Here is a 13135-nt window from a genome sequence, read left to right on the forward strand (position 1 = left end):
CTGCGCAGCATCAAGTCCTGTAGTGAGGAACTTTAACGCTCTGAGTGAACCGGGACGTTTGCGTGTTGCGGCAGGAAATGACCTCGGGGGCGAAACACAACGACTCTAATAAGATATTTAAAAACCAAACACTTGATTGATTTGGCTGCATGGAGGCTCAACGCAGGAACCAAAGACGTCCGGATCCAGACAGCAGGTAGAGCAGCGCAGCTTCCAACACGGTCAGAAAGATGAACAATAATTCAAGTCTTGAGCTGCAGAGCGAGACGCCGGTTCTGCTCCCGCTGTTGGACCGTCGCTACTGGAGGTGATATTTCAGACGGAGCCGCTGAACCTCCAGACGGTGAACTGTCACAGCGAGCAGCAGCTGAGCTGCAGCAGGGAACTGAAACTGATTTTAGATATGTGGTAACACTTTCACTGTCCTAGCATGAGACAGATAATCTCTGAAAATAATTGATCTCCTCTGCCTCGTCTCTGTGTTCTGGAGAATTACTCGCTCAGTCAGAAGCAACCAATCAGAGCCAGCATCACTCAGCTAGCCATGCTCAGGAAGTTTTGATTTAATAACTCAGGATTGTTTATTTTGATGAAGCCTGCATTTAACTTTGAATGTTTCTTTTTTTTACTTGACATTATTTGATATATTCAATGATTGGTGATTGGCTGGGAAGTGGGAAAAAGTCTAAGACCCAAAAGTCAAAGGTAGAGAACAAAACAGCTTTAATTCAGCTGCAGGTGGAGAGCAACAGTCAGGGAGGCTCTGACTGCAGCACACAGGATGTTAGATTTCATACACATCTTGTCACAAACCATAGGTGGAGCAAACAATTCCAAGAAGCTTAAAGGATAAACACATCTAAGGAAAGAACATCTGGTTTCTGTCAACTAGGTGAAAAGGCAGAACATTGTGACAGTTTCCAACAGCAACCTGTTCTGTGCACATCAGCACTAAATTAATAATAAGAACTTTGATCGTGAATTTGTTTCCTCGAGTCCAGGAGTCAAAAAGTTAAACCACCGGGTGTGAAAACTATTTGTCTGTTTCTGACGTGGAGAGAAGAGCTGCAGATGCAACAATCGCTTCTGCAGGCAGGATGAGCTGAACTCTGTGGTTTAGTTCAGACTGTCAGGCTGATTTCCGTTCCTAGCTGAGACGTGCAGCTTCAACAGAAAAACATCTTTTACTTACACAAGTTAGATACATGAATATATTTAATGCTTTAACTGAATTAATAAACACTTTTGATTAAGTAAGCACACTGAATATTTTTCCATTCCACAGGGCAATGATTGGTGATGGGAGCATCCCTAGTTTAGACACTTTAGTCTGAAAGTGTTTTAGTTAAAACTCATTAGACTCACTAAAACAATGCTGCATTTTAGCCAATAAAATGTTTAATTAAGATGTAATTTAATAGTTTAGTTGCATCTTTTAAAGTATTTCTAATGTTGTATAAAAGAGGAAACGGTAGTTAATGACAGATTTATAGAATGCGTCCATTTTTATTCAATCGATTGATTGCTAAAGTCATTGTTAGTTGGCGCTGTGTTAAAGGGTAACTAATGAGTCTCTGTTTTTCTTCTGGTTTTTGTTGCCAGTGTGAAGAAGTTAAAGTCCAAAGAGGATCAGAAGCAGAAGAGGAAACAATTCAAACAGACGTTTAAGGATCAGAAAACCAACAGCCATGAAATCCTGCAGAAGAAAGACGACTCGGGATCGCCGAGTCAGCAGAAAGGTCCGCTTCACTCTGAGCTGTTTTCCTTCCACAGGACTTTCCAATGCAAACCTCACCAAGAACGTTTGGCCTCAGAACAAATAAAACGGACCAGACATCAGATCAGAAATATTAAATCTCATTATTGATGAAAAGTTCAGGTTCCAATAGCAAAATGGAAATTGGACCGATACCGGTGTTGGTATCAGATCAATAAAACAGATATTGGAAAAAATTCTAGTTAAGTATCAGTGACATGTCTGTTCTATTCAGTGTAATTCTACGCTTTGAGTTCTGAGTGATATCTAGTTCCTCTGGGTTTCATCCTGAAATGGGACAAAAAAATAATGTAAAATATTTATTATTTGACATAAAATTTATTTATTTACAATTAAACTTTCTGAATGAAAGTTTAATTGTAACATTTGACCAAAACAATCAATCAGTTTCAGTTTATTTAATTTATTTTTTGTTTTTCTCCCAACGGCACCAACTGAACAAATTAAAGCTGATTTCCCATGTTGGACCAGCTGGTGGCGCTGTTGGTGAATTTAAATGAACTGGTCCAGAGGAATAAGATGATGTTTAGAACTTGAGTGTTTTAAATCAACCAGCTGTCTTTCTGTATCGGACCGGAACCGGCTGACAATAAACCTCAGATATCTGAACGGAGAAGGTGGAACGACGGTCCAGTGGAACCGGCGCCGCTCTGAAATCAGCATTAAAGATTCATTCAGGCTCATACTTCTGCTGATGCGCGGCTTCGTTTCTAATTTGGGTTTCAGTATTTGCTTTAGAACCAAACCCAGAAGAACTTTTCCGGTTAGCCTTTTGTCAGTGTCCTGTTGTGTTTCTGTTGCAGCCTGGTTGGTGTACAGAGACCGGGTTCTGCTGCAGATCAACCAGAACCTGGACCTGCTGCGGGAGGAGCAGGGCCTGCAGGTGTCGGCGCTGGTCAGCGGCCTGCGGCCCTGGCTGGAGCTGGACTGGGCCCGGGGGAACCGCCTGGCCGGCCGCCTGCTCCACTGGCAGCAGGAGCAGCTGCAGACGCTGGGCCAGGCCGTGGAGCTGCTGCTGGAGCGCAAGAACCGGGTCTGGGCCCGGGTCTTCATCCAGCAGCTCAGCGGCTGCGTGGGAATAAACGCCAAGCTGAGCAAGTGGGCGTGTCAGCTGGACGGCGCAGGTAGGACTCGGCTCGGCCTGACGGGTCACAACCAGAACCAGTTATTAGTTAGAGTTGGAGCACAGCTTCAGTTGTTCCAGCTGGAAACTAGAGATCAGTCTGACCTCTGACCTGACCCCTGGGTTCCACAGTGGGCCTTCTAGCAGCTGCAGAACATTTCCAGAACCAGAGACTGAAGTCTCAGATCAGAGAAACTCATCCAGGCTTTGATTCCTGCAGCAGCGTCTTCACAGGTCTGATTGACAACCCAACGGTCCAGAACGCTGCTGCTGGAGTTCTGACTAGAACCAGGAGGATAGAGACACCACCTAGTTCTACACCACCTAGTTCTACATCACCCAGCTCTACTGTACATTCCTTCACTGAGACTTTAAACTGCTGGTAGTTTATAAATCACTGAACAGATTAAAGATCTGCTGCTGCTGCTGGACCAACCTGTTCTGGTTCTGGTTCTGCTCTGCATCAGAACCAAACTTGAAGAAGCAACATTCAGCTTCTATGCATCAAAGATCTGGAACAAACTGAAAACTGCTGAAACACTGAGTTCCTTTAAATCCAGTGTAGAAACCCTTAGCCTGGTTGGACTTGCTATTGATTAGTAACTGGATCATTGATCAATAATCTGGGTGTATTGATCTTCATGATGGCGTCAAACGTTTGTTTCCATGAGGGTAAATTCTAACCGTGAGGCTGAAATCTGATCAGATGAAACTGATTTCACTTCATGTCTGGATGTTTGAGTGGCTCTTTCTGTCTGGTTGCCATGTCTCTAATTGCCGTGTTTCCGGTCACCTGTGTCTGGTTGCAGGGCTGACCGCGGCGCAGACCTTCATCGAGCGGCACTCTGAGTGCCTGGAGCAGCTGGACCTGGTGGTGCTGCTGAACTTTGACCCCTTAAAACAAATGATTTTAGAGAAACTGGACACTAAACCGGATTTGTTTTGGCGCCTCGGCCTGACGGTGACGGAGTATCTAAAGCAGGCCTCGGCGCACGACGTCCGGCTTTTTATCTGGACTCTGGAGGAGCATAGACACGACTACGTTTGTTGTCACAGTATACTGGATGAATTTTTTGATATGATGGGTACGTACACCAACATGGCAACCCACCCACCGGATTCAGTAGCGTTCCTCTTTGCTCTAAAATGTTCTGTTTGCTTTTCAGATGCTCATTGTTCTGTGTTAAAAAAGTCTGAAAATGATCATGTAAGTTCTAACACCTGATTTATACACCTGAACCTGACCGGGGTTTCATCTAGTTCCCCGGGGTTTCATCTAGTTCCCCGGGGTTTCATCTAGTTCCCCGGGGTTTCATCTAGTTCCCCGGGGTTTCATCTAGTCCCCGGGGTTTCATCTAGTCCCCGGGGTTTCATGTAGTTCCCGGGGTTTCATCTAGTTCCCGGGGTTTCATCTAGTTCCCGGGGTTTCATCTAGTTCCTGGGGTTTCATCTAGTTCCCGGGGTTTCATCTAGTCCCCGGGGTTTCATCTAGTCCCCGGGGTTTCATCTAGTTCCCGGGGTTTCATCTAGTTCCTGGGGTTTCATCTAGTTCCCTGGGGTTTCATCCTGAAATTGCTCAAAGAATTTCAGCAACATGCAGAATGCTAGTTCAGGTCTTAATGTTGATTTTAAAAAAGTTCTGGTTCCACTTCCAGATTATTATTAATCTACATTGACTGCGCCGTTGCCTAGCAACCCAGTTCCAGTCCCACTCATAGCAAATGATTTTCCATGTTGTTATTTAGTATTTTATTAGTTTGATTTGAGTCGAAGCGTTTTCATCTTTGAATGAATCTGTTCATTAACTCAGAAAAACACAAAATAAAGTAGAAATATTTCTAGATCTAGAAATGAAAACAAAAGGATCTAAACATGTTTTAAATGTGCGACCTGCTATGTTTGGGCTTCACTGCAACCCTCCTACCAAAATCATAAAGTATTTTGTCTGTCGGTAAAATATCACTGCTTTGCTCCGTCATAAAAATTCAGGTTGTCGTTTTTAGATTTTTGTCATCTTAGTTTGTCCTTGGAGCAAAAAGTTAACAAACCTTTTCCTATAAATTTGGGACGCTTTAAGATGGTTTTGTTTTTCAAGAAAAACTATCAATAAAATTGTTAGTTTTTGTATTTAAAAATAAAATGTGGATAGTTTATGGAGCAGCTATTCATAAAACACAAGTCTTGCTCTTCTCAGCTGCAGATCATTTTATTGTAACGGCTGCTGAAGCCTCTCACCTGGTCAGGTGGAAAGCTCCTCTAAGCTAAGCTAACTTAGCGCTGTCTCGTTCCAGATTTCTCCTACTCGAACTAAAAGTCGAGGCCGGAAAAAGAAACGAAAGGTAGATGGTCTGAAAATGTCTCTTGTTGTTGTTGATGTTATGCTAAGTCGTCTCCTGCTGCTGGTTTCCTCTCAGGGTGTTTTCAGTTTGCCTCCGACCCGAGCGCTAACGCCCAGAGACGAGTGGGACCATGACCTTTTTGAAGAAGACTCTTTGTGAGTTCAGCTCCATGGTTTTAACGAGCTGCTGGTCGTTTCACCGTTTCCATGCTGATGCTGAACTTCCTGTCCACAGATCGTTCCTTCACCCAGGTGACCCGTTTAGCGTTCCCAGCCACCTTAGAGAGCAGGTGGCTGATTTTGAGGACCAATACAGAACGGCCTATACAAAGTTTTTAGACAACCACCCCGACTCCACCAAAGAAAGTTTGTATGAGTAAGTCACTAGAAAACTTTAATAGCACTTTGCACACACAGCCACAGCTGTAGGCCGACAGAAATACTTTAACAGATCAAATGAAAACATTTTATGAAAATGTTCCAACATCGGGATTATTTTCCTCCGAGCTTCCAGAATGTCGAATTAATCATATAATCAGATTATTAAGGAGTAAAATATGATAAATTGAACATGGAAGGTTTGGTTCAGTTCAGATCAGGTTGGGATCGGGTTCGGATCAGGTTCTGTTCGGGTTTCCATCAGTATCAGTTTCTGCTTCAGTTATTTTGATATTCAAGAAAAAAAATGTCATGAAGTAAACTGTTGGTCTAGTTAAAGTTAGAACCAATTATTTTCTGTCCAAAAGCTAAAACCCCAAAATGAGATTTTAGTCCATTTTAATATTTTTTTATATTTTAAGATTGACACCAATATTATTGCCTAATTTCTCCATATTGTCAGCAAACGGACACCAGATAACGAGAAGCATCACAACTTATAGAAAATAAAACTTGATCAGCCACTTTTCACACCAGCTGAGAAATGGTTTGATAACCGGCGGTGAGGCCAAATGTTTTTACACATTCACACGTTTTCTAATTTTTCTGCTAATATGAATATATTTTCACAATTAAACAAATTCTCATAGCCTGACCCTCATATTCTATCATGCAACTCACAGAATGCACTTTTGGAAAATGTTTTTTTAAAATCCGTATCGATCAACTCTGGTTCCTTTTGAAAGTAAAAAATAAAAGCCTGTCATAATCATGAGATTTAGTCATAATTGTGACTTCCTGTTGTGCTTTAATTGATGGTTTCATGGTGTAACTGGGCTTCCTGCTGTGTTTCTGACTCTTCCTGAGTTTTTTTTGTTTTCCTCCCCCTCCTGCTGCAGGTATTTTGCCCAGATCCTGGAGGAGCACGGCCCGCTGGTGGACGAGGACCGCCTGCTGGTGGGCGAACTCGCCAACTTCCCTGCTGAGGCTCGGAGGAAGATCGCGGAGGCGGGCGGCCTGGAGAGCTTCCTGTTGGAGTCGCTGCGCTTTATTAAGATCGGACGGCGCATCGGCCTGACCCGGCACGCCGTCGGCCCGCGGCTCGCCGCCAGCCTGGACGACCTAGATGTCATCGGCGACCCGCGGCTCGACGAGGCGTCGCCTGACCCGTACATGCTGGGCGACTTCTCCGACTACCTGTCCGGGTTCTGCTTCCCCGTTGCCGGTGCGCAGCCGGTCCTGCCCAACCCGTACTCCTTCTACCCGGCAGGAAGTGACGCTGCGCCCGCCTGGTCAGACATCGACTGCGGCTTCATTGCCAACGGTTACGCCGAGCCTCACCTGGACGCGCTGGACGATATTTATGAGCAATTGGAAAGAGATCCGGCTCCTCAGAGGAGCGTTTTGTCCTCGAAGGCCAGTCGTTGCTGTAGCGACGCGGCAGTTCAGGTGAAGGCCGCCGCCACCGGTCCCGCCGTATCGCAGCGAGAGTTTCACTCATGATGTTTGTTTTGCTCTGCCAGACGAGTGCGGGCGCCGTGGGCAGCGTGGCGGTGAACACAGAGCGGCACGAACGCTGGGAGGCGCAGCAGGTGAGTCACGATGATGATTCTCCCACCTGAGTGGTGGCTCGCTGCAGCTCCTCCAGAGCTAGTGTTGTTCCTCTCGGATGATGACCTCCGACCCCGCAGTCAGTGTTCAATCTATCAATAACATCTAACGCCAGAAACCCGTGATCAATATCCATAGATGATCCGTCTGATGGGAGAATCCCTGAACTGCTCGGCATGCTGGGAGATGTAGGCAGAAACTCTTTAGCTGCTCCACCTCACAGTGAGCTAAGCTAACTGCTAGCATCAGCCAACTCACTCACTCTCTGGGTAACCTAGCAACAACGTGTAAAGTAACTGTGGTTGCCTAGCAACGTGTTGCATTATGATCCTGTCTGTCTGTTTTGGCTACAGGGTCAGAGGTCAGAGGTCACGCTGTTCTGGTTCAACTCCAGGATCAGACATTTCCTCAGAAACTCAGAATAACTGGATTATTAATCCAGAATTAGAGATTAATCGTTATTACAGATTTATCACATTCAAAACTTCATCTAAACATTGAAGTCATTTTCACTTCCTGAACTTTAAGGATCCATAAATAAGAAATATGGCTGCCGGCCTCTTCGTCACTCCATCTAGTTTTCCTTTCAGGTTTTTCTTCGTTCTACAGAATCCGTTTGTGTTCTCTTCCTGGTTTCTGACCGTCTGCAGGGTGACATCATCAGGCAGCAGCGGAGCAACAGGAAGTTGGAGCAGCAAATACTGAAAACCCAAAACGGCAACAAAGTGGACCAGAGCGAGCAAGACGACGTCCGGCTGATGGAGAAGGAGGTGAAAGAAATCACCACGAATATCCAGGTGAGTCTGAGGAGCTGCAGCTCCTGCATGAGGAATGTTTAAATGTTTCTAATATTTCTAATATTTAAATGTTTTGCTGATCAGGTGACCCATAAGGAGCTGCTGATGTTCCAGCAGAAGCTGGAGGAGGAGGTGAAGAAGGACCAGAAGGAGAAGAAATCCAACCAGGAGGAGCTGAAGGCGCTGAAGACGGAGGTGGAGCACCTGGTGGAGGAGCAGGCCAGGTGAGCCGGCTGCACTGTAAAAACACTTTGTCACAGGGTTTCCTCGCGGTAGTAAAAGGTAGTAAATTAAATGAGCTCAAATTAAGGCCAGTAAAAGGTAGTAAAAAGTAACTAAAGGTAGCAAATTTTTCAGCACCCCTTAAAAATTGTTTAATTTTCCATTGATGCTCACTTATTGTTTTAAGTTTGTTTTACTAAAATCTGTATAAAAATGATAACTACGGTAGGACCTGAGCTGTCACTGACGGACTCCAAGCTGCGTAGTGTTGGACCCGCCTAACGTGTTGAGACTAGCCAGTCATTTTGAGCTTCACCAGGGGAAAATATAAGTTTTCATAACGTTGGCTCGATGATCCAAGAATCAAAGGCTAGGAATGACCGAAAGACATTTTATAAAGTATGCAGGAAACAATGTAAATTTGACCCAGAACGACGTGACGGAGATCAAATCAGACCGAGCGGAGCGTCCAGCTTTCATCAGCAGCGGATTCCTGCGGGTTGAGGCTCCACCGTGGAGCAGATCCCGTTTCGTTTTTTGGTGCTTAAAGAATCTTGTATAAACCCTGTTTCAGCACCATAAACCAGCTTGTTTTAATGGAGACGTATTGTGAAAAATTCACATTTTGCTAATTTTTACCCTTCAATTTTAGATTTTCCTTCTTCTAAAAACAAACACTTAAACATCCAGTCGTTTTTTGCCAATAAATTAATGTTTTTGGTGTCTGGAAAACAAGCCGTTAGAAAAATCTGATTGTTGAATCACACTGCGCCTTTACCTAGCAACTGCAGCTGATCTCAGGCGTTTGGTCAGCAGTTTGTATGCGCTGTACAATGGCTGCTGGAAAACACAAGAGTTTTTGTTGTTGGCTTGCTGCATTCTGGCTGATTGTGCAGGAGGCTTCACTGACGCTTTTCAAAGATTTATGATTGTGTAGTCGTTGGTCTATTTGCTAATTGTAGATTCGGTTGTCAGTTGGCGATCAGATCTTTCATCCTAAACCTGCAGCGTAGCTTAAAATTTCACCAGGATCCTTCCTGACGTTTTTCTCCTTGCAGCTTTTCGAGGAGCATCAGAGAGAAGAAGAGCAGCTATGAGGCCAAACTCAACGACTTCCTGGAGCTCAGGTGAGCAGCAGCAGGAAACCAGGATTTATTAAAATCCCACTGATTCCTCACGCGATGCGTCGCTTTCTGTAGCAACCAGTCAGCGGCTGAGAAGATGAGTTTGGAGGATGAGATCAGGCGCCACCAGGCTCTGCTGACCTCTGCTGGCAGGAGGTCCTACATGGCTCAGGTAACCATGGAAACCAAGGAAAGGACCGGAAACGGCAGGTCCACGCTAACGTTTATCTGCCCGTTTGCTGCAGCTGTCGGCGGCTGAAAGCAGCAGGGATCAGAGTCTGAACATCCTGCACAGAGAGTTAGCCGATGCCAAGACGCTGCTCAGCAAGCTGGACGAGGCGGCGCACAGGTGAGGCTAACGCTAATCAGGCTACAGATGGGTGGGGCTAACGCTAACCAGGCTACAGACGGGTGGGGCTAACGCTAACCAGGCTACAGACGGGTGGGGCTAACGCTAAATAGGCTACAGACGGGTGGGGCTAACGCTAAATAGGCTACAGACGGGTGGGGCTAACGCTAAATAGGCTACAGACGGGTGGGGCTAACGCTAAATATCCTAGAGATGGAGACAGCTTTTGTTACATTAATATTTTTAAAAATGAACTAGCAGGAGCTGCTAGCAGCGTTCTGAAATCTGCAGTTCATTCTGAGTTTATTTAGTTATTAGGTTTTTTTTTAATTGAATTTGAATTAAAACTTGGTGTGTGACTCCTTTAGAAGTCTTCCTTATTTCAAGTGCTTGAAATCCTTGAATTCTTGAAAATTCTTGTTTTCCAGGTTCGGAATGTCCTTGAAAGTTCTGGATATTTAAATAAACAGTTTTGTAATAAAATTTAATGTTTGAAAGTCTAAATTTGGAAACCTTTATTTACAGTTTATTTTCTCTTTGTTTGAAATTAAATCAGAAAAAACTTTTCTTATTTTTAGGTTTTAGTTGAATCACCAGAATTATTTATGTTTGATAAAAACCAGAAAGCTTTAAGCCATAAATTTTTCTGGAAGGTTGTTTACCATCTGAATTGTTTCAATATGATCAACATTTATTTACTGCATTTTTCAGACTATAAGCCGCTACTTTTTTATAGCGCGGTGCGGCTTTTCTGTGGATTTTTCTTCGACCACCAGGGGGCTCTGTAGCAGGAAGTGAATCATTATAAGTCAAAATTGGAAATCAAAGAAGAAAGCGCTGCTTTCATTTAGAACAAGCTCATGCTAGCAGCAGCACCACGGAGAAATGTTTACCCACAGGAAGACGTCGATATGATGCAGCTTTTCAGTTGAAGGTTATCGATCTGGCAGGACTGGAGGGAAATACAGCGGCTGCACGTGGTTGTTGTCCAATACGGGACACGATTTATTCCGTATTGCTATAAATGTCTGATAGACACCAAAAAATGTGATATTCAGTGGCGGCCAGTGGGTTTGATATCAGACAGAATGGATCAGGAGAGGAACCGCAGACCCGTCAGAACCTAAAGAACCAGACATCAGTCTCTTCATCCCTCAGCCATTTCCTGAGACCAAAAAATAATATAAATGGTAATTTAAAGAACAAATCACACAAATAGTTTAAGAAATAAATTAATATTGTGAAGAGAAACAGTTTATTTTTTCAACATTAAAAACGTTTGTTAGGATTGTGTAGGAAAAATGTTGATATCTTTTATAAATACAGGGTTTTGTGGTCAATATTATTTCACCATTTTATTAAGGTTGCCAGTTTGGATCAGGTTTCCTATCAGGTATAAGAATGATAGAAAACATGCTAACAGAAAGCCTCAGACCTGCAGACACAGGATAACAGAAGAGGCTCTTTGGCTCAAATATATGAAATGATGAAATATTGCCCCGTTTTTTGATTTATTCACATATATGTATGTTTATTGATACTTTAATTAAAGATGAGTTGTACAAGTTTATGTCATTGGGGGGGGGTTTCACATGCACCTCAGAAAGTATGTAGTTGCCCCCTGGCTGTATGGCTGTAAGCTCGGCGTGAACGAATCCTTGGTTGGGCGTTTAGACACAAGGCTGCATCCTTAATAGCAGATTTATCAGGATGCTGCCCTCTGCTGGGTCCTTGTGGAAAACCGACAGCGGCTTATAGATGCACCTTTCCAGTTTTTTTTTAAACTTTGTAGATGTGGCTTATAGTGAGGTGCCTCTATAGTCCAGAAAATACGGTATTATTCCTAATATCTCAGTGACTTGTTGATCTGTGTAATTAAAATAAAGTTTGGCTTATATTTTATAAACAATGTTATTGAAATGTATGTTTTTTTAAATTGTTTTATTTATGTGTAAAAGAACATTTAAATATTTTAGTTGACTCTGGAAAACCAGGACAAACAGACATTCCTTCTGTTTTCAACCAATCGGCACCAAGAAAAACAAGCGGTGTTCTAGGATTGGCTGCTCTGCAGACAGCAGCCAATCACGCGTCGGCTAGCGTTGCTAGTTTATCTTCTCCAGCTGTGTTTTCTTTTCAATATTTTAGATTTGATCTGTGGAAAAATCTGAATTTTCCACAGATAATTTGTTGTTGCAAAGAACGAGGCGGGAATATTAAACCAGGGATTTATTTCAGGAAATATTAAACATCAGAAATGCTTATTTATTTTAAATTATTTATTTTAAATTATGTTTGTCACTTTTGCAGAACTCAGAACCAGGAGCTGGAATCAGCGAGGAATGGCTGCAAAGCTGAAGTGGAGGAAGTAGAGAAGAACATTTCCACTGCTGAGGTACCAGAACTTCGGGCTGAAGCATTTGGCTGCATTGGGTCCAAACCGGGCCGGCCTCATTCCCTGTTTCTCTGCAGCGCCGCTTCCAGGACCTTCTGGACCAGCTGAGGGGCCGCCGGGTCGGAGACAGGGCGGCCGCTCCGATCGGACCGGTTCTGCAGGTTCTTATTGGGTCATCAGAACAATTCAGCTGCAGAGTCGGCAGTTTGACTCCAATTATTTTAGATCAAAAAGTTCTGAATGTTTTCTGCTTTTGATCAGTGAAGCTTTTTGCTTCAGATAAATAATTTTATGTAAATTTTCTGAATGTAGCGATGAAACGTTACATTCTGTAGTTCTATATATCTATATACAGTATATACAGGGGTTTCATTGTCCAACCCCTGTATATATATATATATATATATATATATATATATATATAGATAGAGATATGTAGATCTATAGAGCTACGTCATCTGGGTTTCAGATGACGTAGCTCTGACGTCACCCAGTGCAGACGGAAGTAAAAGCAGTTTGTTTATTTGTGCTGATCCAGCATCAAAAAGCCTAAAGTCTGAGTCCTGTACGGTTGTTCCAGCCGTTCTAATACAGAGAAAGATAAACGTTATTTTCCTGTTTCTAAGGTAGTCGGTCACAAGGGAGTTAATTTTAAAAACTTTCAGGAAAAAGAGGAGAAAAGTGGATCAACAATCTACAGTTAAAAACAGGAGGTGTGAAAACTAACAACGCCAGTTTGCAGCGCCGAGTTTCTAACGGGTAACGATCGCATCGTTTATATTGTATTTTCAGATATTTTACTGGACAGTTCCTTAGAAAGACAAGCATTCATATGTAAGATATTATTTTATGGCCTAGCTTGGTTGTCCTCAGAGCGCTAATGTTGTTAGCAGCTAGCTCAGGGCCGAGTCCCGGACAGAAAAGATCATGTTTATTGATGCTAAAAGCTAAAAGCTAAATAAATGAAATGTAACCTCCCCAGCCATACAGACAGAGAGCTGTGACTGTTCCCCCACACGGT

The 13135-nt window shown here is 43.4% G+C and overlaps 1 protein-coding gene across 3 annotated transcripts in view; it reads left to right on the forward strand.

The window, feature by feature from the left end:
- Positions 1 to 13135, forward strand: part of LOC102233638 (E3 ubiquitin-protein ligase TTC3-like) — a 39931-nt gene that overhangs the window by 21440 nt on the left and 5356 nt on the right. For all 3 annotated transcript variants that reach the window (XM_023341659.1, XM_023341658.1, XM_023341660.1), the window contains exons 26-41: positions 1603 to 1739; positions 2581 to 2901; positions 3710 to 3985; positions 4067 to 4107; positions 5192 to 5239; positions 5315 to 5394; positions 5474 to 5614; positions 6516 to 7065; positions 7140 to 7208; positions 7878 to 8024; positions 8109 to 8248; positions 9305 to 9373; positions 9446 to 9542; positions 9616 to 9719; positions 12030 to 12114; positions 12192 to 12275. In XM_023341659.1, the coding sequence (XP_023197427.1) occupies positions 1603 to 1739; positions 2581 to 2901; positions 3710 to 3985; positions 4067 to 4107; positions 5192 to 5239; positions 5315 to 5394; positions 5474 to 5614; positions 6516 to 7065; positions 7140 to 7208; positions 7878 to 8024; positions 8109 to 8248; positions 9305 to 9373; positions 9446 to 9542; positions 9616 to 9719; positions 12030 to 12114; positions 12192 to 12275 (2389 nt within the window). The remainder of the gene's footprint in view (positions 1 to 1602; positions 1740 to 2580; positions 2902 to 3709; positions 3986 to 4066; positions 4108 to 5191; positions 5240 to 5314; positions 5395 to 5473; positions 5615 to 6515; positions 7066 to 7139; positions 7209 to 7877; positions 8025 to 8108; positions 8249 to 9304; positions 9374 to 9445; positions 9543 to 9615; positions 9720 to 12029; positions 12115 to 12191; positions 12276 to 13135) is intronic.

This window comes from Xiphophorus maculatus, chromosome 11, assembly GCF_002775205.1.
Source record: "Xiphophorus maculatus strain JP 163 A chromosome 11, X_maculatus-5.0-male, whole genome shotgun sequence".
NCBI classification, from domain to species: domain Eukaryota; kingdom Metazoa; phylum Chordata; class Actinopteri; order Cyprinodontiformes; family Poeciliidae; genus Xiphophorus; species Xiphophorus maculatus.